Source organism: Garra rufa, chromosome 10, assembly GCF_049309525.1.
Source record: "Garra rufa chromosome 10, GarRuf1.0, whole genome shotgun sequence".
NCBI lineage: Eukaryota > Metazoa > Chordata > Actinopteri > Cypriniformes > Cyprinidae > Garra > Garra rufa.
This window is the reverse complement of record NC_133370.1, coordinates 11,353,073-11,380,256: the sequence shown is the minus strand read 5'-3', so window position 1 is coordinate 11,380,256 and position 27,184 is coordinate 11,353,073. Positions and strand designations below refer to the sequence as shown.

Here is a 27,184-nt window from a genome sequence, read left to right as displayed (position 1 = left end):
AAAGTGGCATGTCCAAAATTACTCATACCCTTTTTTTCCCATAGATTTTCACAGTCTATGGGAAAATCCAAAGTTCTATACCATTCAAAATAGTCCAAGCTGTTCTAAAGCATCCTAATTACCCTGATTCATCAAGTCAGCAGGTGAAAAACAGAAGTTCTCCGCTGTTGGTTTGTGGACAGTCATGGCTAAGACAAAGGAGCTCACTGAGGACCTGCAGCTACGCATTGTGGCTCCTCACAAGTCAGGAAAGGGTTATGAGACCATATCTAAATGTTTTGAAGTTCCAGTGGCTACAGTGCAGAGTATTATTAAAAAATACAATTCGGGCTTATACAGTTAAAAAAGAAATTTGGGCTTGACTGAACTTTTTAACTGCAAACGCTAGTCTTGGTCTTGCTCTGCTGAACTGTGTATTCCTATTTATAACAGTTAGGGTATGTCGGAAAACTCCCATCTCATTTTCTCCTTCAACTTCAAAATCGTCCTACATTGCTGCAGAAGAACCAACCAGTGTTTACAAAGTGAAAATCAAAAAAGGTAAAACAGCGATGTAGGATGATTTTGAAGTTGAGGGAGAAAATGAGATGGTAGTTTTTCTACATATCTAACTGTCATAAACAGGAATGCACACAGTTCAGCAGAGCTAGACCAAGACAAGCGTTTGCAGTTAAAAAGTATATAAATTGTAATTGTTTTTAGAAAATAACCAATCATTTTGCTAGATAAGACCTTTCTTCCAAGGCTGGGATCATTTAGAGCTCTTTGAAGCTGCATTTTGGAAGTTCGAACTCAGGGGCACCATTGAAGTCCACTATATGGAGAACATTCCTGAAACATTACATGAAAACTTTAATTGAAATTAATTAATGAACATGATAAATGTTGTCTAAGTCGAAGTTGAAGTTGAAGTAATACAATTACAAAATAATTTAAGCTAAATCAGAAGAGTTTAGCTCCAACCAGCTCCAACTTACACCTGCTTGGAGTTTCTAGTAATCCTAAAGACCTTAATCATCTGGATCAGGTGTGTTTGATTAGGGTTGGAGCGAAAATGTGCAGAACTGTGGCCCTCCAGGAATTGAGTTTGAGACCACTGAGCTAAATAGAAATATATTTGTGATGCGATCTAGGAAAACCCAACACATGAAGAGATTTTTAGGTTTTCTGTTGTTTATCATGGGCATAATACACAAATAGTGTAGCTTTTAGTTTAGAAAAGCAAATACAGCGTAACTGTTCGCGCACCTTTACATATAACAGACTGTCATCAGACTCCTCATCTTTAGTAACTTCGTCATCCGATCCTTTATCTCTGGATGTGAATTATAACATTGTTTAGGGCATATTGAGCAGATTGAAACGAGTAAGATATTTTCAGAGATGATAGACAAGATGTTATAGAATAATAATTGAATGAAAACCTAATTTTGACAAAAAGTGACTTTCAAGCTTTTTTTTTAATTCCCGGAAAACGTTCCAGTGCCTTCTGTACGGTTTTCCCAGATCGCATCACGTATATGTATAAAAAAAAAAAAAAAAAAGAAAGACAAAAGCACATAATTTTACTGAAGCTCAAAGGGATAGTACACCCAAAAATCCAAATTCTGTTATTAATTACTCTCCCTCATGTTGTTCCAAACCCATAAGATCTCTGTTCATCTTCAGAACACAAATTAAAAAATCGTTATGAAATCCGAGAGCTTTCTGACCCTGCAAAGACAGCAACACAATTGACATGGTCAAGGTCCAGAATGGTAGTAAGGACATCATTAAAATAGTCCGTGTGACATCAGTGGTTCAACCGTCATGTATTGCAGCTACAAGAATAATTTTTGTGCGTAAAGAAAACGTAAAGCATCCATTTCTCTTAGTTCATCGTCTGTATATTCTGGTTCAAATAATTAAAGCTATGTCAGAACATCAGCTCCTGTGTCATCAGCACAATACGCGTACATTGCGGTGCTCTCGTAAAATTGTGGAATAAAGTGGTCATTTTTGTTTTCTTTGCACACAAAAAGTATTCTTGTAGCTTTATAAAATTATGGTTGAACCACTAATGTCACATGTTCTGTCTTACAATGTTCTTACTACAATTTTTCTTACTGCTGTGTATGCAGGGTCAGAAAGCTTTCGAATTTCATTAAAAATATCATAATTTGTGTTCTGAACGTCTTACAGGTTTGGAACAACATGACAGGATTCTGACCAAACTCCTTGACAGAAAACTTTTCTAAATGTCTTCAAAATTAACTGCATACTTTTTCAAAACAGATGGTGAGATGCTCTTTGCCTCCTATGTAGTGTGTGATGTGACAGGTGGCTTTGTTTCTGACCGAACTATATCAATGTCAGGCTCCATCCATCACAGAAAGCAGCAGGTGTGTGTATGTGTGTCTGGGCACTTGAGTTTTGTATATTCTAACCTGTGTGCGCACGTCTTCTTCCTCCAAACCCAGGTCACCTTCAGCTGCCACCTTCACACATCACCAGTGTATCACTGTCTCTCGCTGGCTTGCTTATCGATTCGTCTTTCAGCCGTGGCGTTTGGCTCAGAGCTGGTGTCGACTGCCTGCAGCGTGGCTGTGATTGACACCAGCTAACTGATAGGCTAACCTACTCTCTCCTGTCCCGCTTCTACGTGATACGTCCCACTCCTTCTAATTGCGGTAAAGGCCACGTTTCCATGACAACGTTATTTACGTGATCGTGCCGTTGATGGGTGCCGAGCTCAGTCAAAAGACATGAAGAAAAGCATGCGCTGATGTCTTCAAAGATTTCTGAAGACTGCTATCATCCTGTCAGTCAATGGGAAGGTTCAGTGGGAATTTAGCCTGTTGCAACATGATTCAAAGTGCCTTTGAGATTCAGCCTACATGCATATATTTTCTTGGCTGTTTTCTCCTATCTGGAAATCCAGAATCTGATGGGAGTTAGATGGTCAAAGCTGGTCATTTATCACCCATTAGCTGGTCCAAGTGGATCTAGATAGGTAATTAGTTAGTTTGTGGACCTGGTGGCTTCATTTTGTGTGTGTTTTGGTAATTAATAACTGAACAGAACTGCAGTGAAGATATTTGCACATTTACTTAATTCTTAATACAGTGTCGTTACCTGAATGATCCACTGCTGTTTTTGTTTTGTTTGTTTAGTGATAGTTGTTCATGAGTTACTTGTTTGTCCTGCTGCTGCCTGCTGATCTTCAGAAAATTCTTTGGTTTTTCAGCATTTTTCAGAATTTTTGTGTATTTTGTATATCATTTGATTAAAGGGTAATGGAAATGCAGCTACTGACAGTATGATTTTAAGATCCATATTTTCACACTGAGGACAACTGAGGCACTCATATTCAACTGTTACAGAAGGTTCAAACGCTCACTGATGCTTCAGAAAGAAACACGATGCATTAAGAGCCAGGGGGTGAAAACTTTTTGAATTTGAATATCAGGGTAAATGTAACTTATTTTGTTTTCTGGGAAACATGTACATGTAAGTATCTTCTGAAAGGCAGTACTAAATGCAAAAATATGATATTATTGCCAAATTAGGAAAATGTACACATCTTCATACTGTTCAAAAGTTTTCACCCCCAGGCTTTTAATGCGTTGTGTTTCCTTCATGATCCCAAGTGAACAATTTAACGGCTCTTTAATTAGCCCAGACTGTGAATGAGATCCCACAGCGAACTTAATGACCAATGAGGCCCTTAATGACCATATTTCTGGAGCATCAGTGAGTGTTTGAACCTTATGTAATAGTCGCACATGAGTCCCTCAGTTGTCCTCAGTGTAAAAAGATGGATCTTAAAATCATACTGTCAGTAGCTGCGTTTCCATTACCCTTTAATGAAATAAAGTGAATGAATTCAAAATTTAAAATACGCCTAATGGAAACACGTCAATTGTGCAAAAACTCCCATATATCGCAAAAAAAGTTTTTCAAGAGGTGGTTTTTCAGGCAATTTGAAAACGGAACATTTCGCAAAACAGCAATGGAAATGTTTCTTCGCATTTACAGGTTGCATTTGATTAAATATAGCCAAAATTAGAAAAAAATTACGTTTCAGTCGGTTAATGGAATCGGCAAATACTTTGATTTTTGTAATCAACATTTATAAAATAGCGGCAAAGTTTTGGGCAAAACTGTAATGGAAACACAACTATTGTTGGAAAGGGTTCAAATACACAAAAATGCAGAAAAACCAAAGAATTTGTGGGACCTGAAGGATTTTTCTGAAGAACAGCGAGCAGTTTAACTGTTCAGGACAAACAAGGGACTTATGAACAACTATCACTAAAAAAAAAAAAAAACACATAGCTGTGGATCATTCAGGTAACAACACAGTATTAAGAATCAAGTGTATGTAAACTTTTGAACAGGGTAATTTTTTATAAATTCAGCTATTATTTTCTTTTGTTGACTATATGTGAACATTTTATGTGAAATATCTTATTCAGGTCAGTACTAAATAAAAAAATACATGCATTTTGTATGATCCCTCTTATTTTGGCAAAATAAATAACATTTTGCAGATTCTGTAAGGTGTATGTAAACTTTTGACCTCAAATGTACGTATGTGTGGAATCGGAAATCAGGGATCATAATTTGATGTTAGTTGATTTGTTTTTTATAGGAAGATAAAAATTGAAAGATAATATACATCCCTCATTTTTAGACGATCCAAGTAGTTGCAAGTGATTATTTTAATAAATGAACAGGCTCCTCTACATACACCTTAACATAATGTTTTTTTTTTTCTTGAAGAGTGACAGGGTCTCAGATTAGCCTGAAAGGCCACTGGATGCGGCCCCTTTGTGACTTCTATTTAATCATCATTTTCTATGTCTGGGAAAGTGCTTAGTCATGATCCCAAGTGAACAATTTAACGGCTCTTTAATTAGCCCAGACTGTGAATGAGATCCCACAGCGAACTTAATGACCAATGAGGCCCTTAATGACCAGCGAGCCCTCTCAATTACACACACACACACACACACACACACCTGTCGTCTTCTTGTCTGCATTCACACTACATAACAATATAGAAATATGACAAAAGACCATAAACCAAAAACATACAATGATGCCTGTCTTTTGGTACAATGTTGTTTTGGACTCGCCCAAAATGTGTTTGCAGTACTTTGTTGTGCTAAAGCCATAATTGTTTAATAGCTTTTTGCAGAACATTGTCAATGATGCTATTTTGATTTGTCACTCCTTTGTTAGACTGATTTGTTTGACACATTAACAAAACAAATTTTTACTTTCTGTAAAATACACGTGTTTTGTCAATTGGCCCTGGTTATGTGGCACATAAAGGGTGTTTTTGCAAACTCAGGCTAACTAAAGAATCTGACGCTTCGGTCTGGCACATCTTATGTGCAACACACTGACATGCTGACGTGGGCATGCAGTTGGACTGGTGCGTTTTGCAGGATAGTCAGAATCATTAGTGTTATGTGATAATGTGTAGTCACGCTCTGAGAGCCTGCCTTTCTCCTGTTGAGTCAGAAAATTCAGCTTTTTTGGACAGAAGTGCTGACCACTGTCATTTATGCGTTAAAATAACACGTCAGCTGAAATGTTTCACAAATATCTGTGCAGTGACACATCATGAGTATTCAAGCTCTGCGTCTCTAAATCATACCTCAGAATTATGCATGACCCCAGTATGCTCTTGATCAATCGTGATTGCGCATATGTTAGCTTGTACATCATGACACATTGTGCCTTGTTTTGTCAATTATGTTAAAAACCACTGGTTCTCTCATATATCATAGCTGATGGCAACTCAGCATGTGTAAAAGTGCACAAGTACAAATAAGATTTGAGAGCTATGGTGGAGGAGAGGATTTTGAGTAATTGTGTGACCCTAGACCACAAAACCAGTTGTAAGTAGCACAGCTATATTTGTAGCAATAGCCAAAAATACATTGTATGGGTCAAAATGATCGATTTTTCTTTTATGTCCAAACTCGTTAGGATATTAAGTAAAGATCATGTTCCATTAAGATATTTTGTAAATTTTCTACCATAAATATATCAAAACTGAATTTTTTTTGTTAATATGCATTGCTAAGAACTTAATTTGGACAACTTTAAAGGCGGTTTTCTTAATATTTATTGTTTAATTAATTTTTGCACCCTCAGATTCCAGATTTTTTAAATAGCTGTATCTCTGTCAAATATTGTCCTATCCTAACAAACCATACATCAATGGAAATCTTATTTATTCATAATAATGTATACATCTCAAATATCTCTGTATAAATTTAAAATAAAGGGTCAAATATGTATTCACTGCTGTAAGATTTTTAATGTTTTTTAAGACGACTTTTCTGCTCCTCAAGGCTGCATTTATTTGATTAAAAATAAAGCAAAAAAAAAAAAAAACAGTAATATTGTGAAATATTATTGCAATTTAAAACAGTTGTTTTCTATTTCAATATACTTTTCAGTATAATGTATTCCTGTGATGCTTCACAGTCTTCAGTCTGTGATGCTTCACAGTCTTCAGTCTGTGATGCTTCAGAACTTCAGTCTTCAGTGTCACATGGTCCTTCAGAAATCACTCTTAATATGCTGATTTATTATCAATGTTGAAAACAGTTGCTTATATTTTTTTTGGAACCTGTGATACTTTTTTCAGGATTCTTTGAGTAAAACGTTTAAAAAGAACAGCATTTATTTTAAATAGAAATATATTGTAACAATATACACTACTGTTCGAAGTTTGGGGTCAGTATTTATTTTTTCTTTGAAAGAAATTAATACTTTTATTCAGCAAGGATATGTTAAATTGATTTGAAAAAAAGTGATATTAAAGACTTACATTGTTAGAAAAGATTTCAGTTTTGCTAAATGCTTTTCTTTTTAACTTTTTATTCATCAAATAATCCTGAAAAATAAATCTGAAATTATGCAAAAAAGTGTACAAATATTATTTTATTGTCTGTATATAAGATTAATAAATATTAGCTGTTAAATGTTTTGAACAAAACTTTCAGTGGTATTTGTTTGATTTAGTTTGTTAAGTGTAATTTTTATCATAAAATGCTATTAAGCACAATATGCAATTTGAGATGTTTTTATTTCTCTAAAAATGTATTCTTTTGTAATACATATGCAAGTTTTGGGTCAGCAATTTTTTAAATATTTTTGAAATATGTCTCTTATTCTTTTGATTTAAAAAATGCAAAGAAAAGATGTTATTTTATGATTTTATTTTATTTTTTTACAATTTACAAGAACTGTTTTCTATTGCAATATGCTTTAAAATGTAATTTATTCCTGTGATGCACAGCTGAATTTTCAGCATCATTGCTCCAGTCTTCAGTGTCACAATGATTCTTCAGAAACCATTCTTATATGCTGATTTGCTGATCAGAAAACATTTCGCATTATTATCACAGCTGAAAAACAGCTGTGCTGTCTAATATTTTTGTGGAAAATTCTAGAAATCTGATAGAAATTCTGTTTAATAGAAATCTTTAGTAACATTATACAGTAAATAGACAATGTTGATAGCAACTTGTACTAACCATGTTAACAACTGAAGTACACTAATAGGAGTATGAAAAGTGTGTTTTAAAACAGTATATTTATATTTTAAGTCCACCAGAAGTGCTCATAGTTGAGGAAACACCTTCGAACACCTTCAAAAACTAGTTTAAAGGTACTTTTGGAGCTTTATTATCCTTTTTGGATTACAGCCACATGAGTGTTCATAAACGAACTACAGACAATTTATTTTTGGCCAACCTATTTCTTTAAGGCAATTTGGATGGCCACCCTTTTCATAAGGACCTGTTGAGTCTCTGCTGTGGATCTCAGATGAAAGCGAGCCAGGAAATTGCTAAGACTGGTTGCAATATCCATCCACATCTGTCAAACAGGCCAGGCCAGGGGTCTCCCCCTTAAAATCACAACAGACAGTGAAAATGACTGTACAAATTAAGGCCATCTCTCTAGTCTAGCTCAATCCCATCAGCCGTTACCACATCAGATACTAAAACGACCATCAACGGCTCTTTCTCATCCATTGTTTGTCATCTTTGCATGTAGTCAAAGGGTACGTGCGTGCAGGGCTGAAAGACTCAGGCGTAATACGTGGGATTGCGGCCTAAGCTCGATAAGGCGGTCGAGAGCTGCCCATATCCTGGACACAGCCCTGAATGTTCCCGGAATGTTCCCCTTCAGGCAGCCGCCGCAGCTGGGAAGCACCTTCTCCGAACTTGCGGATTATAAAGGAAAAACAACGGCTGGGTTTGAGAAAAACTTTCTCCCACCGTACAGGCACGCACAGACCGCCCGAGATCCCACAAACCTCCATGTATGTTTTTGTTTCTCTAAAGAAACCAGGAGATTGGGATGGCTCATTATGGACAGAGAGTGTTGTTTTGATGTTTGAAATGTCTTCATCCCATTAGCCTGACGCTCCTTTGGTGTAATGTTCTCCGAGTTTATCCAGAAACACGCTCTCGAACGCAAACATTGGGCTTCGAGTGTTTGCCCACAAAGAGAAATGTTTATGTGGCGTGTGAGTGATGGATCTGCTCTGGGTTTGTGACACAGATATGTTAAACTTCACCATCTTTTGTGGATTCGTACAAACCCCTAACCATAATTATTAAACTTTTGGGCGTAACGCGATCTGCGCCGTTTACAGACGTGGTACCTCAAATCTTGCGGCTTTTTGGGAAGGGGTACTTAGTGTTCTAAGTGCTTCTCATTTGCTGTATTGTTCTCACTTGTCGCTGTAGTCCTCAGGTCTTTAGGGGTGTTTATGGTGTGCTAATCTAATGAGATGGCTCCCTGCTGGCTGTTCAATATCTTTTTAAATGGAGAGATAACCTTAGGTCAACAATTCCCAAATCCATTCTCATACACCCTTCAAAGGAGAATATATACACGGCACATTCATTTTACTCACGCTTATTGAAAGTCTGGACTCATCTTTGGTTATATCCTGTATTTTCTACCTGATGTTTGCTTGGGTAATGAACTGCCAAACATCATAAAACATTCTGCAGCCAGGCTATTGATTATTGGCTAAATGTGTCGTTTTAAGGCAAGGCCCTACAAACAAAAACACTTTTTGGTAACACTTTAGTATAGGTAACACCTATTAACTATTAACTATGACTTATTAGCATGCATATTACTAGAATATTGGCAATTTATTAGTACTAATTAAGCACATATTAATGCCTTATTCTACATGACCTTATTCTACATCCCTAATCCTACCCAATACCTAAACCTAACAACTACTTTACTAACTATTAATAAGCAGCAAATTAGGAATTTATTGAGGGAAAAGTCGTAGTTAATAGTTAATAGGTGTTACCTATTCTAAAGTGTTACCCACTTTTTTTATGCACTGGTCCATTTTGAATTCCTATTTTGTAATCCTAAATTGTCTTCTTTCAGACTAGTGAAAAGCAAACATCCAAAATACATGCTTAATTGTTTATTTTATTACTATTCTCTGTTTGCAGCTCTGGATTTCAATTACAGTGCATATCTGTTAAGGCCATTTTCTCCAAATTAGTTTTTTCCTACACTGAGTCAGGAATGTTCACTTCAGAAGAATTTACAGTACATACATTATGCATTTTAGTTTTATTCCTATCTACCTTAACAGTGGGGTTTAACTATCTTATTCTAATGCATGATTTATATAACAACTTAGCCCTTAAAACAGTTTATTTTATTTTATTTTATTTTATTTTATTTTATTTTATTTTATTTTATTTTATTTATTTATTTATTTATTTATTTTTTGCAGTTGACAGCATTTTCTGGTTTACTGTATGAAGTGAAAAGGAAGGAAATATTTTATTTAATTTTTTATTTTGCGGTTGACAGCATTTTTTGATTTACTGTATGAGTGAAAAAAAATTTTTTTTTTTTTATTTTGCAGTTAAGAGCAATTTATGATTTACCGTATGGAGTGAAAAAAATATTTTTTATTTTATTTTGCAGTTGACAGCATTTTCTGATTTACTGTATGGAGTGAAAAAAAGGAAATATTTATTTTATTTTGCAGTTGACAGCATTTTCTTATTTACTGTATGGAGTGGGGGGAAAATAACTTTTTTATATTATTTTATTTTGTGGTTGACAGCATTTTCTGATTTACTGTATGGAGTGAAAAAAAGGAAATATTTATTTTATTTTGCAGTTGACAGCATTTTCTGATTTACTGTATGGAGTGAAAAAAAGGAAATATTTATTTTATTTTGCAGTTGACAGCATTTTCTGATTTACTGTATGGAGTGGGGGGGAAAATAACTTTTTTTATATTATTTTATTTTGTGGTTGATAGCATTTTCTGATTTACTGTATGGAGTGAAAAAAAGGAAATATTTATTTTATTTTGCAGTTCATGGCATTTTCTGATTTACTGTATGGAGTGAAAAAAGGATTTTTTTATTTTATTTTATTTTATTTATTAGTTATTGGTGCATCCTCTGGTATTCACAATTAACCAAACATGAAAAAGGTTTAAACCTGCTGATTTTTTTTAAACCTGCTATATTTTTTCCTTATCCCCATTTGCAGCAATTGCTACCAGTCGCAGACATTTTGTCCATGGAATCTAGTCCCATCTAGGCATAAAGGTCAGAGAAGCATTAAAACCAAACTGAAATGTAAATAATTTAGAATTATTTTGGATCTGCTGTACAGTATATTGTCATTTCTCACTTTGTAAACTAAATGGTGTTTGCCAAATACACCGCCCTCAAGCAACATAACAAAACTAAAACTCCCTCATTATAATCAACACAGTGTAAATAAGGGATCTACTCTGCAGTGTATACAGCTTCAATAATTATAGTATTTGTGAGAGTCCAGAACAGCGAGCGAGCACTGGGCCGCAGGGCTCAAACAGTCATATGGAACAGTGTAAATCTATTGTGACAGCTTGTTGATTGTAATGAAATGGGAGTGTTCATCATATTGCCTATTTTCTGTGTTCAATTTTTGAAATATTTCCCTAACAGTGTAGTTTTTCTTTCTGTTGAATGGGTCAGTGTAAAGTTGTCCACTTTCTTTTTCAGTGATTGCACAAATGCTGTGTTTGTGCATGTGGGTGTTGTTTTTGTGACCTCTGCTAGTGGTTTAGTCCTCCTACATGTAGCTCTGACCCAGTCTGACCACATCCCTATGGAGAGAACTGTGGCATCTGTCTGCGTTTACAGAAGTCACTGTGAACACAACATTTCTCCCTCGATCTCTCAAAGAAAAACACAAGTGATCCTTCATAGAAATCTATATAAGAGCCTATGCATTTGCAGATGTCTAGTGTTTGAGGTCTGACAGAAGTTTAATGTTTCAGTCATCAATATGGGCCTTTCTGCAGAATTGGTTCAAAGCCAAAGTCAAATGCATTTTCCACAAATTTTGCATGCATGCAAATTGTATCTTATCCAAGGTGTGTGTGTATATATATATATATATATAACAAATAGAATTTTAACAATATTTCAAGTGTGATTTATGAGAGTTGTTGTATCCAATCCAAAATCCAAATTTACTTTGCAAAAGGCAAAAAGTTTATCATTAGTTTGAATAGTTTATTCATTAGTTTGAATATACACTGAACCAAACACTATCATAACATCTTTCATCTTTTCATAACAGCACATTTTCAATAGTGACAGTAATGTTTTGGTAGATCACATTACAGAATTTTAACCCACATACTAAAGCACTGCTAAAACATACTAAAATACAAAAAAATTGCATAACTGTACAAAAATTTAGTTTATTTCCCCCCAAAAAGGAGTATGTGTTCACTTTTGTCACTACCAAAACAATGACGACATGTTTTGGGTGTGACTGTTTCGGTAGTGACAATTTTAATAGGATAACACCCCAAAGAACAAAGAAGCAACTACCGAAAATTTACTAAATGTTGCAGTCGTGACTATTTCAGTAGTGACAATTTTAATGGAATAACACCCAAAAACAAAAACAAAGATGTCACTACCGAAAGTTCACTGAATGTTGCAGTCATGACTATTTCAGTAGTGACAATTTTAATGGGATAACACCCAAAAAATTGAAGGTGTCGCAACCGAAACTTCACCAAATGTTTAGATTGTGACTGTTTCGGTAGTGACCATTTTAATAGGATAACACCCCAAAAAACAAAGATGTCACTACCGAAAGTTCACTGAATGTTGCGGTTCTGACTGTTTTTGGTGGTGACAATTTTATTGGGATAACTGAAAATATGATATGATGTTGCTAAAAAGAACATTATTCTGTGTATTTGGTGCAATGCAATGTGTTTACGCAGTTTGAGGTTCAAAAAACACATTATTTTCCATTTTTACATTATTTTACATTATTGTTTCTCCTCTCTGCCCCGCCTTTCCGAAACTTGATTTTTACAAAGCTCATCGCTCTGAAAAGCGAAGTGTTCTCTGATTAGCCAGCTATCCAGTGCATTGTGATTGGCTGAATACCTCAAGCGTGTGATGGAAATGTTATGACCATTACCATGTTGTGATGCTATGACAAAAACAATAAAACCTATTAAAAATGACGCCTCACCCTGTCTTTAAACGCGTTGCATTGCACTGTGTAAACATAACCATGTCTGCATTTGTGATTGTAGAAATGACAAACACGCACTACTCTACACTGCTCAAATCCTGCTTTTGAATAGCCAGTATCAAATATGAAAATATACTTACAGGCTGTGAGCCAGACGCAAAAGTTGGAATTGCCCCACTTTATAGTCTCGCATTGTAGGCTGCTATCCCAGGTTAAGGAAACTGTCCTCTGTAAAATGGGTTGCACATACTTGAATATTTGCATTGTACTGTTCTGGAACAGTGTTGTAAATACAACTTAACCACTGATTTCACAACGAAACACACAGCGTCTCCACAATATGGCAGCGGCTGCAACAATACTACAGAATAAAAGTTATGCCTTTTTCCTTTGTGTATACATTTGGACGGTGTTCCCAAATCTTCCCACACTGTGATGTAGACATGTAGGGGTGTGTTTAAATGAGCCGTTTTAAGAAGGCGTGGCTGAGTCCTAACTTTTAGAAAGAATATCTCTTTGGGTTTGAGACTTTAGTCTTTGTAACTTTACACATCTTATATATGCACAAAAAGCTTGTAACACTCCAAAGACAAGGAAAATATGAAATAGCATCATTTGACCCCTTTATACGCCTTATTCAGCCCGCCGCCATTTTGAATCGAAAACGAGGCTGTGAGGGATAGCAGTCCAGCAGCGCCCACTGTGGCGTATTGTTGCGTACCGGGATGTAGATCGTATAACCGTAAAATAATAGGTCATTTCACATTTTTCCACAGGACAAAGAGCTCCAGAAAACATGGATTGTTCCACAGGACATATAACCTAACTTTCAGGTAACAATTTTGCATTTATTTAAGAAAATGACTGTGGAAAGACTGCTAATTTCTAATGTGAGTATGTTTATCTTACTTTAAACGCTTACACAGAGTTTTTCAAATGATCTTATATAGATTAAAATGCTTAATGGTTCGTGTTAAGAGCCTGCAGCTATAGGTCATAAGCGTCTTCCCGACCTTTATTATGAAATTACGATAAACATGACATTTTCCTTGTCTAAAGCAAAACAGAAACAAAAAATAATGTTCTGAATATCATTTTGCGATTTTAAAAGTGGTTTACCTCAAACACTACACGGCAAACTAATAAATAAATGTTATCTTTTGATCGCTTTGCATAAAAATAAACTTTGTTTAAACCTACTGTTTTTTGTATGACTTAACATGTTGTCTGAAAGAGGCTTACGATCTAACTGCAGGCTCTTAACACAAACTATTAACCATGTTAATCTTTAAAACATCATTTAAAAATAATATCTTTTTCACTTACGATCGCAAGGTTTTCCTTTCGTGAGGCTTTTGAGTCCAGGTAAACACAGACGGAGCTGAAAGCTTCCTAATTCCAGTCAGTGTTTTTGAAAAATAATCCTGAGTAAAATGTTAGGAGCACAGTCTTGTGTTCTTTGTAATCTATACAAAATGGAGATATTTAGTTTAGTTGTAGTAAAATATAACATTTTAGCTCTGCGTAAACGTTTAAAGGAAGATAAACATGCTCACATTATAAATTAGCAATTAGCCAACCGGCTAGTTTCCACAGTCATTTTCTTAAATAAATGCAATATTGTTACCTGAAAGTTGGGTCCTATGTCCCGTCGAACTTTAATAATACACATTTTCTGAAGTTCTTTGTCCTGTGGGAATTAGTGAAATGATATTTTCTCTTTATTTTTATGACTAAACAATCTACATCCCGATACGTAACAATACGCCACAGTGGGCGCTGCTGGACTGCTATCCCTCACAGCCTCGTTTTCGATTCAAAATGGCAGCGGGCTGAATAAGGCGTATTGGGATAGCACCCAAAAAAACTAAGATGTAACTACCGAAACTTTACCAAATGTCTCGGTAGTGACAATTTTAATGGGATAACTCCCAAAAATCAAAGATGTAACTACTGAAACTTTACCAAATGTCTCGGTAGTGACAATTTTAATGGGATAACACCCAAAAAAAAAAACTAAGATAACTCCTGGAAACCTACTGAAATTCCACCAAATGTTTTGGTCGTGACTGATTCAGTAGTGACAGTTTTAGATACTTTTGAACCTAGCTTTGTCCTGAACAAAAACTATACGCAAAGTGTATCCACTGGGCAGCAGTAAATGAACAGCTTCATACCTTGATAATTAAACTGAAATGTTTTTTTTGTTTGTTTTACCTGTGTCACTTCTTCTTTATAGTCTTTATTCCTCTGCTGTGTCTCACCCCTCCACTCAGTTTTTCTGTCTCCCTCTCGTTGGCCTTTATTATGCTTCTGCTGAATGCTCTTTATCAGAGCTGCTCTATAAAGGTGGATTGCCAGGCAACAGAAGGTCAACCTCCCGTTTAAATGGTCACCAGGGCTGCAGTCTAAGAACTGAATAAACAAATCCGTGTGAAATATGCTCATTATAGCTTGTAAGGACAGTCAGTGATGGAAAACACCTTCACACCTCCTCATAAGGGGCTTTTGTTATTGTCACTGATGAATTTGTTCAATTTAGACACACTCGCAGGATTTAAAAGCAGAAATGTGAATCTTTTTTTAAGCACTTAGACCTGAATTATTCACTACAAGAAGCAGTTTTTTTGCCATTATCTTATCAAATATAACAATTCTTTGCTTGCAAGCCACACCTATGTAATTGATTTATTTACACTGTAAATAATTAAGAATATTTTTGTATATTTTAAAGATTATTTTCATATCTGTACTAAATCTATAATTATCGTCATTCATGATATAATCGGTTGGGTATTTTGAATCTGCTTGTGTCTAGGCACTAGTTTGTATGCACTCCTTAGGCTGCTGTCCAAAGTGTCATGTGATAATTGAGGACCTTCAGGGATGGCTGTTTTATCGATCGCCTGGTCTGCTTGACCATGCAGCGCCAGTACAGCTACGTTACTGTTCAAAGAATTACTGTACTGATCAGAGACATGGGGACATGATCAGAGATGGGACCAGTTAGCTCAGAAGAAACACTTAAAAGTAATCTAAAACTGATGTAAAATATTCATTAAAACTGTGCTAAAATTGGAAGTAGATTTGCATTTCTTGAAGGAAATAGCATTGCTTGAATGGCAAGAAAAATAGTCTTAGTAATAGGTTTTAGTTCAAGGAGTGTTAAAGCTTTTAAAACTCTGAAATAATACTGGTCCTATTTTTGTAGTGTTTTGACTGTTTATTTTCCGAGATATAAACTCGCAATTCTGAGAAAGATCAGTCTTTTTCCCCCTCAGAACTGGACTTTATAACTGACAATTAAGTTTATATTTCACAATTCTGAGAAAAAAAAATCTGAATTGCAAGATGTAAACTTGAGAGACAATTGAGAGATCCCTCAATTGTCAATATCCCTCAATTCTGACTTTATTTCTCACAATTCTGACTTTATAACTCACAACTGCAAGTTTATATCATGCAGCTGTGAGAGAAAAAAATTAATTTAAAGAATTTATACTTATATTAAAATGGTGAGTTTTTATCCTGCGATTCTGACTTTATTTCTTGCAATTCTGACTTTATTTCTCGTAATTCTGAGAAAAAGTCAGAATTGTGAGATATAAACTTGCAATTACGAGATACAAATGTAGTTCTGAGAAAAAGTCAGTATTGTGAGTTTATATCTCTCAATTCTGACTTTATAACTCACAATGTAAGATATAAACTCGCAATTGCAAGAAAGTCAGAATTTCAAGATATAAAATTGTTAGAAAGTCAGAATTGCGAGTTTGTATCTCATAATTCTGACTTTGTAGCAAGCAATTGCAAGTTTATATCATGCAATTGCAAGAAAAAAAATTGTGAGAAGCCGGAAACTGTCTTCCATAGTTAATCACCAACAACGTCAAAGCAACATTGTGAAAGTCACCAAAGTTGATGACAAAATCACAAAATTGGCAACACTAAAAGAAAAAGATAATGGTCGTTAATGTACCAATCCACACTTTTCTCTCTGTTTGTCTTAGTCCATCACTCCTACCACAACACCACAAATACTGAATCATCTTACAATCAGCGAGGCTGCAAGTCACGCCAACACAGATTTACAGAGTCTAAATCTGATATATAAAAACAGTGATATCTATAATCCCTAGTTGAGTCTAGCCTTAATACCCAGAGTTTGGAATCAACAAGTTTCGACAAGTGCATTTAACCAAATACAAGAGAAAACTTCACTTTCTTCTTTTTGTTTCTTTCTTTTTAGTCTTTGCAAATGAGCACCTCCCAATGTGGCTAAAGTAGCAAAGTCTGCAGCACATGCAGTTTTGGTTACACGGCAAATGATAGTATCTGAATACATTCTTTCCTACTGACTTTCGTAAGTGAAGCCAGGTTGTGACCAGTGGGACTTGCAGGTCACCCAGGGAGAGTCTGATGGAAGAAATAAACCAAAGGGTAGATTGATAGGTCGAATAAACCCAAGGATGAAATGATGGAAGGGTAAAAAAAGAAAACATAGCGGGTGAATTGAATGCTGGTTTGCTTGCTGCGAAGTGCAAATGCTTTTTAAAGCAAGCTGGCAGGTGTTTTGATTTTCGTTGTGTTTTGTAGCTTTTAGAGTCGTGTTTGGGAGCTTTTCCACTTGAGCAAACCAGACGATGTGACACACTCTCCAGAGATTTGTAGTTTTGCTTTTCTGTCTGCTATGCACAGGTTGTTAAGACGGTCTGGGTCTATTTCGGTAAAATTGTAAATAGTGCAGCTATTTTAGTGCCCTGGTTATGAGCTCTGTAAGATAAACAAGTGTTTATTTTAGGGCTCTAACACTTGCAGTGGGATTAACGGCGATAAACAGCAATCCAGAGAACTGGTGCCATGCTAAAAGCTGTATTTGTTTAAGGCAAGTGCGTTCTCTTTCTGCATTAAATGCACATAGATAATATTGCATCTTTCTTAAATAATTATTTTTTTATTTATTCAGTTTAGTAAATCTCTTGTTCATTTCAGTGGATTGATTCAAAAGCCTGATTCGCTAAATAATTTGAGTAATTATTAAACTCATCATTTTACATCACGTTTGTAACAGAAATAAATATTTCATTTAAAATTAAATTGAATTTAATTATTAAATTAAATAACTCAACATCTTGCTTTTCAGTGTAAATTCATTTTTAGGCAGTTTATTTGTTTAATGTTGCCACCCTAATTGCATTGATTTTATATTTATTTAATTTACATTTTGTATATAGGTGAATTCAGGTTAATTGTGACATTTTTCCGGTCATCTCATCTCATCTCATCTCATCATAAAATAAAATAAAATAAAATAGAAATTATTTAAACTGAAAAAATAAATTAAGTAAAAAAAAATATAGAATCTGATTTTATATATTTAAAAATATATAGTCTCTTTAAATAACATGTTATCATTTATTGTAGTTAAACCACAGTCATGATACTTGTAACATATGTTACAAGCATTACAAGCTAAAAATAAAAAGTTAGCCAGCTACTCTTTAAGTTTCTTTGCTGAAAGTTTGACTCCTTTAAATGATTACTACTGTCGCTCATAATTTGGCAGGCTACATGTAGAAAAAGAAGCTTTTTTTTAATATACCTAAATATCTGTCTTCAAGTCTTTGTTGAAATTTTGTGTGGGTTTTCTGTTAATTGGTGACTAAGTCTTACCCAACACCTGCTTTCTCTCTCACACACCCTCGACAGAAACAAACATAACATAACATTCACAAACACAAAACAACCTTTCCCAAACCAGAAAGCTGTCACATAGGCCGATCCCTCACAGCTTCTCGGTGCGCAGCAGGAAACCTGTGAACGTGACTATTAGACACTTGACTATTAGAGAGCAAACAGGTCTTCTTGGAGAATGTTTGAGATGATGATTCGGCTTGTAATCACGTTGGATGATGGCAATTATGCTCTCAGACATCACTGGTGTTCTTGAGCATGCCAGGGTGATGATTGCCAGCTGATAACTTTATTAGCATGAAAGAGAGTTGTGACAGAGCTGGTAAAAGTCTGTGTGAAAATATGTTTAAAATAAATGTTTGCTGAAGCAGGTGAAGTGATTTTAGGACTCATTGGACATTGAATGTGAGGAGAAGGTACATAAGGTACATGATGAAAGATAAAATTATGGGTGATAAGACCCATAATCTACATGTATAATGTATAATTTTAGTCATAATGAAACTTTGTATCCTCAGAAATCGCAAAGCTTACCTATAATTAGCAGTATTGGCATTGATACTTGGGATCTTGGTTGAATTTAAATGTAATAATATATTTTTAAAAATAATCCAAATTTATTATATTTTATTATTTATTACAGACTATTTGTGTTATATTTGTTGTTATATATGTTGTTAATTTTATTTTTTTTAAATATTAATTAGTGATATTTCACATTCTATCCTCAGAAATCAACAATGATTCCATATTTTTTTTTAGCATTGTATTGGTTTTTGTGATTGTGGATTGAATTTAATTACTGTAATATATATTTTTGTAAGAATAAATGTTATTATTATATTATATTATATTATATTATATTATATTATATTATATTATATTATATTATATTATATTATATTATATTATCATATTATGTTAATCATTTATTTATTTATTTATTTACTTTAATGGTGATAAACTACAATTAAATAGTTTATTCTCAGAAACTGACAAGCCTTATTATATTATATTATATTATATTATATTATATTATATTATATTATATTATATTATATTATATTATATTATATTATATTATATTATATTGCCTATTTAATGTTAGTTAATTAATTATTTAATTCATCTATTTATTTATTTACTTATTTATTTAAATTAAATGGCGATATTTAAACATTTTATCTTTATAAACTGAAAAACCTTATTTTTATTAACGTGTCTTTATTGCTATTGCTATTTGTGGTCTTGCTATCAGATTTAATTTATATTTACAAAATATTTTCGTATTATGAAAAAAATCTATAATATAATTAATATTACATAGTATTATAGATATGATATATCTATTTAATATTAATCATGTTATTTATTTAGTTATTTTATTAAATGGTGATAATTAAACATTTTATTCTTAGAAACTGAAGTAAGTATTAATTGGTATTGCAATTAGTGATCTTGCTGTCATATTTGTATTATATTATATTATCTATTTAATGTTAATAATTTTATGTATGTATGTATGTATGTATTTAGTTTATTTATTTAGTTTTTTTTAATGGAGGTAATTAAACATTTTATCTATAGAAACGGACAATCCTTAGTTTTATTAACTGAGTTTTTTTTTTTTTTGTTGTTGTATTAATTGCTAATATGAAGTTTAGCCCTATTTATTATTAATAGTGATATTTTAAACATTCACTGGTGATAATCAAACATTTTAGTTCTGGATCTATGCATTTAGCTCTGGATCCCCCCTATTTCGGACTCATTCGATGTGCTTCCATCTTTTTACAAAGGTCTAACACTCTTACTTTTGTGTAACTCTTTTGACCATGTTTACAATCTGCAGAAAATCCCATTTAATCAGAGCAGAAAATGTGAAAATAGTCTGCAGATTTTTTTTCTGGGCGCACTTATGAGTGTATGGAAAGTCTTACGGCACGAGCACCATAGAGTCTCATTCTCTATTGTTTCAGAGTCGACAAGCCTTCAGTGTCATCCACACCTCACAAAACACGCGAGGCCTTCTCCTCTGCCAGAACAATCACCTTTATTCTCACTAAGGATAGGCCGCCCATTGTCCATTGTTCTGCCTAACAACAAACGCATTAGGCCGCAGAATCCGATGCTTAAGGAGTCTTGAGACTGTCTGAGAGCCGGGAAATCGGTCATTAGGATGTCACTGCGGTGCGGAATGGGTGGAAACTTTAACAGGACTGTTCATTTTCTGTGGTGTGCGGATAGCGAGGGCTTTTAATTCCCTAGATAGCCTCTTGTGGTCATGTGATTAAATATGTACACTTCCATGTAAAAATACTAGACATGAGTTTGGAAAAAGCTACTAAAGTTACTTAGCAACTTAAGTTAGTGGCTTCGAAATTCACTTTTGAGGTTTGACTGTGTTTAATTGATGTCGTAGAGCAAAATGTGAAAGTTTCTTCAAGTAAATGTAACAACAGAGCTTGTTTTCCCATAAATCGTAACCGCTTTTCAAAAAAACGATAGTAAATTCATGAGGGAACCCATGGCGAATTAGCCTCCGGGTTGGCCTACAAATTGCCATCATGACTGAACAACTCTGTTGAGAGGGGAAACGCTGGGCTGTAGGGTCTTTAAAAGGGTAAAAACAAAAGACGAAGATTAATGATAAAGGGAGAGATGAATGTAAAGGGCATGGAAGACAGGGGTAGGGTAATTGCAGGCTAAAGAAAAGAGATATTACAGAGGTACGAAACTTTTTACCAAGACAGGATCAGGTGAGGGAGTGCTGAAGTCAGCAGCACAGAGGAATTCTGGGTAGTGGGAGGAGGGGAGGTTTTTAATGTGATATAAAAGTACAGTCTTGTCATACACACACACTAAAAATGGCTTAATTTCTCAGACTTACACTGCTGCACATTTACTTCTTATGCTCATCAAGGCATTTTTTTAATCAAAAATACAGAAAAAATGTAATATTGTGAAATATTATATAAACTTAAAATAACTTTTTTCAATGTGAAAGTATTTTAAAATTTAATTTAGTCCTGTGATACAAAGAAACATTTTCAGCATCATTACTCCAGTCTTCAGTGTCACTTAATCCTTCAGAAATCATTCTAATATGATGATTTATTATCAATATTGAAAACAACAAATGTTGAAACGTGATACCTTTTTCAGGATTCTTTGATCAATAAAAGGTTAAAAGGAACAGCATTTATTTAAAATAGAAAGGTTTTCTACAAATATACACTGTTGTACAAAAATTTGGGGTGTGTAGATTTTTATTCTTTTTTTTTTTTGGAAAGAAATCAATACTTTTATTCACCAAGGATGTGTTAAATTAATAAAAATTGATTTACATTGTTAGAAAAGATTTATATTTTGAATAAATGCTGTTCTTTTTAACTTGTTATTCATCATATTCCTGAAAAAAAAAAAAAAAACAATCACAGGGTCCAAAAAAATATTTGGAAGCACAACATTTCCAACATTGATAATTCGAATAATAAATCAGCATTAGTATGATTTCTGAAGGATCTAAGTTTCAAAAGTTAACAAAATATGTTTTATTTTTTTCTTCTGTATTTGTTCTTAAAATAGCAAGCAAGATTTTTGCTATTGCAGAAGTTAGAGATCCATCTGTGTTGGATATATAGGTCCAGGTCACTGAAGACCCGAATATGTAATAATGATTGGCAAAACATTCATGCAATTAAGGGTTAAAAACATTACAAGTCTTACTGGTCAAAAACTTTTGGGTGGCAGTGTATATCTGATTGGCTGTCTTTTTCACTTCAAGATGAGGAACTGTTGCATCAACAATGAGACATCGTTTCAGACATGTGACTCTCTCTCATGATTTCTCTTTCTCTCTTTTCCAGCTCCCACAGAAGGTGATGTATCCAAAAATGCAGTAAAGGTCTCCAAAGCCAGCTTCTTCATCATCATCCTCGCTCTGGGGCTGCACTGGCCCTTGATCTGAAAGGCCACAAATGCAAACACACAGACACAATGCAACCATATGCACACATGGATGAACTTCATAAATATCAGGGTCTTATTTCCCCAAAAAATCAAAAGAAAAAAAAAAAGGAAATTATGCATTTTACAAATCTGGCATTGTGACATTATTTGAAGGAGACCTATTATGCCCCATTTTACAAGATGTAATATAAGTCTCAGGTGTCTCCAGAATGTGTCTGTGAAGTTTCAGCTCAAAATACCCCACAGATCATTTATTATATTATTTTGAAAATGGCCATTTTGAGTGAAAGCAGAAACGCACTGTTTTCTGAGCACGTGTACACAGAAAGCAGCGGTTTCATGGCATGTGAGTACTAAACTAACTAACTTTCATGTCTTATTGTGCTTAAACTGTCAAATGCACACAAGTTTATGTTATTTTACACACATAAGTTATAAAAACAGTGTTGGTTATGTCTGTGAAGGTCATGGCATTAGAACTGGTACACCGTTGTCGCTTGTGAAAACAAAATGGTGGAGCCATGGGTAGAAATGTGCAGAATAAAGGAGAAGATCACTTCCGGAACAAAAATTTACAGATAATTTGCTCACCCCCTTGTCTTTCTTTCTTCAGTCGATAAGAAGTTATGTTTTTTGGAGGAAAACATTTCAAGATTTCTCTCCATATAGTGGACTTCTATGGTGACCGTGAGTTTGAATTTCCAAAATGCAGTTTAAAAGCAGCTTCAAAGGGCTCTAAACGATCCCAGCCAAGGAAGAATGGTCTTATCTAGTGAAATTATCGGTTGTTTTTTAAAAAAAATAACAGTTTATATTCTTTTTGACCTCAAATGCTCGTCTTGTCTAGCTCTGCGTGAACCGTTCAAGACAGTTAGGGTATGTCGAAAAACTCCCATCTCATTTTCTTCTCCAACTTCAAAATCGTCCTAGATTGCTGCAGAAGTACCGACCCAGTGTTTACAAAGTCAGCATGCAAAGAAGATCAAACGTCCTTTACATAAAAACAGGTAAAACAGTGATGTAGGATGATTTTGAAATTGGAGGAGAAAATGAGATGGGAGTTTTTCAACCTACCTGTCTTGAACCAGAATGCACAGAGTGCACGCAGAGCTAGACAAGACAAGCGTTTGGGGTTAAAAAGTATATAAATAGTAATTTTTTTTAGAAAGTGACCAATCGTTTTATTAGATAAGATCCTTTTTCCTCGGCGGGGATCATTTAGAGCCCATTGAAGCTGCACTGAAACTGCATTTTGCAAGTTCAAACTCGCGGGCACCATTGAAGTCCACTATATAGAGAGAAATCCTGAAATGTTTTCTTCAAAAACCTTCATTTCATTGCAACTAAAGAAAGAAAGACATACACATCTTGGATGACAATGGGGTTAGTAAATGATCAGGAAATATATATTCCGGAAGTGAACAAATCCTTTAAATTTGTTTAATTTTTGGTTAATACATTATAGTGTATTAAGCATCATGGTCTTAATGTGAAACATACACTGTAAAAAGTTGTCACCAGTTTCAACTTAAGTTTTTAAGTTCACCAGCTGCCTTAACATTTTAAGTTAAATCAACTTGAAAAGTACAAGTCATTTTAACTCATTTTATTGTCGTGAGTTGGAATGGCTTGTACTTTTAAGTTGATTTAACTTAAAATTTGAAAGCAGCTGCTGAACTTCAAAACTTAAGTTGAAACTGGTGAAATATTTTTACAGTGTAGTTTCTTGTTTATTTCTTTTGATTTTGGGTTCAAATATGACCCTGAGTCATTTCCTGACTGTTCATGTGAGTTCACCCACACTGTATCCCTAAGTAATCACATCACAAGGTTGTTTCATTATGTTCCCAGCCTCATTATGTTCCCAGCCTCAGAAGACTCCGGCTGGGAGACTAGCAGTGCTCGCTGGGGTTTAAGTGTTAACACTTTCCACAGACGTCTAGCATCAGGACAGAACTTTTATCATCACTGACAGGAACTGTGGAATGCATGACAAAATATGTGCATCTGTGGAAACATCACTCATGACCACACAACAAAAAAGAAAACACAACTGTCTGCATAGTCTGCAAGGGATTTTACCACCACACACACAGTATTGAATGAGACTATGAATGATATGCACATTGTACTATGTATATAGTTTGAACTGGCGCTGAATTTATAGGATAACGAATGTTTAAGTATCACACAAACCTTTTTTATACATATGATACATATTTCATCAGCTCTAACTGAAACCCACACAAACACATAGTTATAATGACATAAATCTTACAAAGTACTGGCAGTGATCTTGGGCTTTGCTGTTACCTGTTTGCACGACTTTCATGGCTTTAAAGGGCTCAAAACATCCCTTTAATTCTTAACTTTTATTTTAATTCCTGCATTTACCTTCCAAGTGCATCGCTTTTCTAAGAAAACAGTTTGTTAAACATATTTGAGATATACTCTGTCATTTGGAGTATACCATGTCAGTTTCATGAGGTTAAAATTTTACATAATTACATATTTGAAATTGCACTAAACTTACTTTATTCAAAAAAAAAAAAAAAAAAAAAGTGTGGTACAGGTTTGCGTGAATGTTGTCATGTTTAATGAAATAAAAAAAAAGCTTAAAAAAATATGCAGAATGCCTTTTATAAATAATGAACTTAAAGCAAAGCAATGCAAGATGTTTAGAGATACCAAATATTTTCTATAATAGCTTCTTTAGCAATCTGTTAATAGCAACGTTTAGAAAAAAAAAACATTTTTATTTCCTATTATATGTTAACATTTAAGAGTCAGTATTATAGTTCTTACACAGAAGCAAAGGTCTAATGTGTCTGTAAACATTTTTAATGTTAATGTTTTTCTGTTATTGTTGTTGCTGTGTCTGATTGCACATGGATTTCCTTCATATATTTCTGTTGTTGGTTCCTAAAACATTCTATATGAATGTTCACGAATCTTCATACATTCTTAAACATATACAAGCCAACCATTTAGCCTCAAATAACACAGATACACCCAGGGTGCGAATTACGGGGGTTTAAACCCGCAAATAAAAGACAACAAAAGGGTTTGAGGTTTTACCTTGTGGTTGTTTTTACCTGAGCGGTTTCCATTAGGAACAATTTTGGATTGTATTATAGCACATATCACAAACGTATGTCAATAAAAGTTTATAATTTCTTTTAAACAGCTTTTAAAAAGATAAACCTTTGTCTGATATATTCAAGCAAAAAATATTGGGGTTGCATGATAAACAGTAAGAATAGTTCATCCAAAAAAATTTAAAAACCCTGTCATTGTTTAATCACCTTCACCCTCAGGATATTGTTAAAAAAGTTCACTGCTTTTCGCAGAACAAAGAAAGTCATACAAATTTGGAATGACATGAGGGTGAATAAATGATGACAGAGTTTTCATTTTCGTGTGAATTTTTTGCTATAGTGATTCCTTTAGATTTAAAACAATGTTGTTGAAGGTCATTGTGTAATTCGCACCCTGAATCGAGTTATGCAAATACAAAACCAACACAAACTGTCATTTCTGTGTATGACTGTAAAATGGATTGCGATTACAGTTTGTTTGCTGTGTTTTATTTGTTTGTTCATGGTTTGGTTGGTACAATTGAACACGTACGGCTCAGCGAATGAAGCTACTGAAAAACTACCAGATATACACAGCGCTTATAAAAAGTTGGTTAAACGGCTAATAAAGTGATTCTCTGCTCGATTTTCTGCTGTTTTTCAACACTTTAAATCACCACAGTTAATTAAACATTGGTTTAATTGTTTAGTTTTGAATAGGGATTTATTGATCTTTTTAGGGAGAAAAAAATAAGGTCAAATGTTTACATACACCTTGCAGAATCTGCAAAATGTTAATTATTTTACCAAAATAAGAGGGATTATGCAAAATACATGTTATTTTTTTATTTAGTACTGACCTGAATAAGATATTTAGCATAAAAGTGAAAAAAAAGTCCTTCTTCAGAAAAGTCCTTCAGGTCCCACAAATGATTTGGTTTTTCAGCATTTTAGTGTATTTGAACCCTTTCCAACAATGACTACATGCTTTTGAGATCCATCTTTTCACACTGAAAACAACTGAGGGACTCATATGCAGCTATTACAGAAGGTTCAACTGCTCACTGATGCTCCAGAAGGAAAAACGATGCATTAGAGCTGGAGGGTGAAAACTTTTGAACCAAGTTTTTTTCTTTTAGTACTGTCCTTTAGAAGTTACAGAAAATGCTTATATTTTTTTCCCAGAAGACAAAATAAGTTAAATTTACCCTGATCTTCGAATTCAAAAAGTTTTAAATGCATCGTTAATGCATCGTTTCTCCTTCCGGAGCTTCTCTGAGCTTTGATTTGTGAACACTTAAACGAGTATGATTTGTAAACCAAATCTACTGGTTCTTTAGCAAGAACTGTCAGAATGAAAGAATGATTTGTTTACAGATTCTATAGCCTCAATCTGGTATGCACTGGTTGGAGATAACATCTTAAATTTTCAGTGAGGAATTTTTTTGTTTTTGTTGGTTTTTCCCTATCACAGAGTTACGGCTTCAGAAATTGTGGATTATTGCTTGACAGTTTTTTTTATGTTTTTTTTGTTTGTTTACAGGTTTGAAAAAACATGATGGTGAGTAAATAATGGCAGAATTTTCACATTTGGGTGAACCTTTTTTTATTTATCTGTCACAAAATGTTAATTTCCTCAAACCACTTGCTCCTCTCTATTCACCACACAGATATTGAATCTATTCAAATGGGTCAAAATCCACTAATAAGGTGATTTGGACTAGTTGAATATCACAGGAAATGGATAAATGTTTTCTTTTTCTAAAATGCTTTTTTTCCTAAAGATAAACGGTCTGTACTAGTGTGGTAAAAATGCCATAATGTGTCTTTTCAGATGCTTTCAAATAAGCTCACATGCATTTTGAAATTCC

The 27,184-nt window shown here is 34.2% G+C and overlaps 1 protein-coding gene across 2 annotated transcripts in view; it reads left to right on the top strand.

The window, feature by feature from the left end:
• gpc5c (glypican 5c) overlaps window positions 1-25,959 on the top strand; it is a 167,431-nt gene extending 141,472 nt beyond the window's left edge. For both annotated transcript variants that reach the window (XM_073849542.1, XM_073849541.1), the window contains one exon: window positions 22,134-25,959. In XM_073849542.1, the coding sequence (XP_073705643.1) occupies window positions 22,134-22,234 (101 nt within the window). In that variant the 3' untranslated portion in view covers window positions 22,235-25,959. The remainder of the gene's footprint in view (window positions 1-22,133) is intronic.
• The last annotated feature ends 1,225 nt before the right edge of the window (window positions 25,960-27,184 follow it).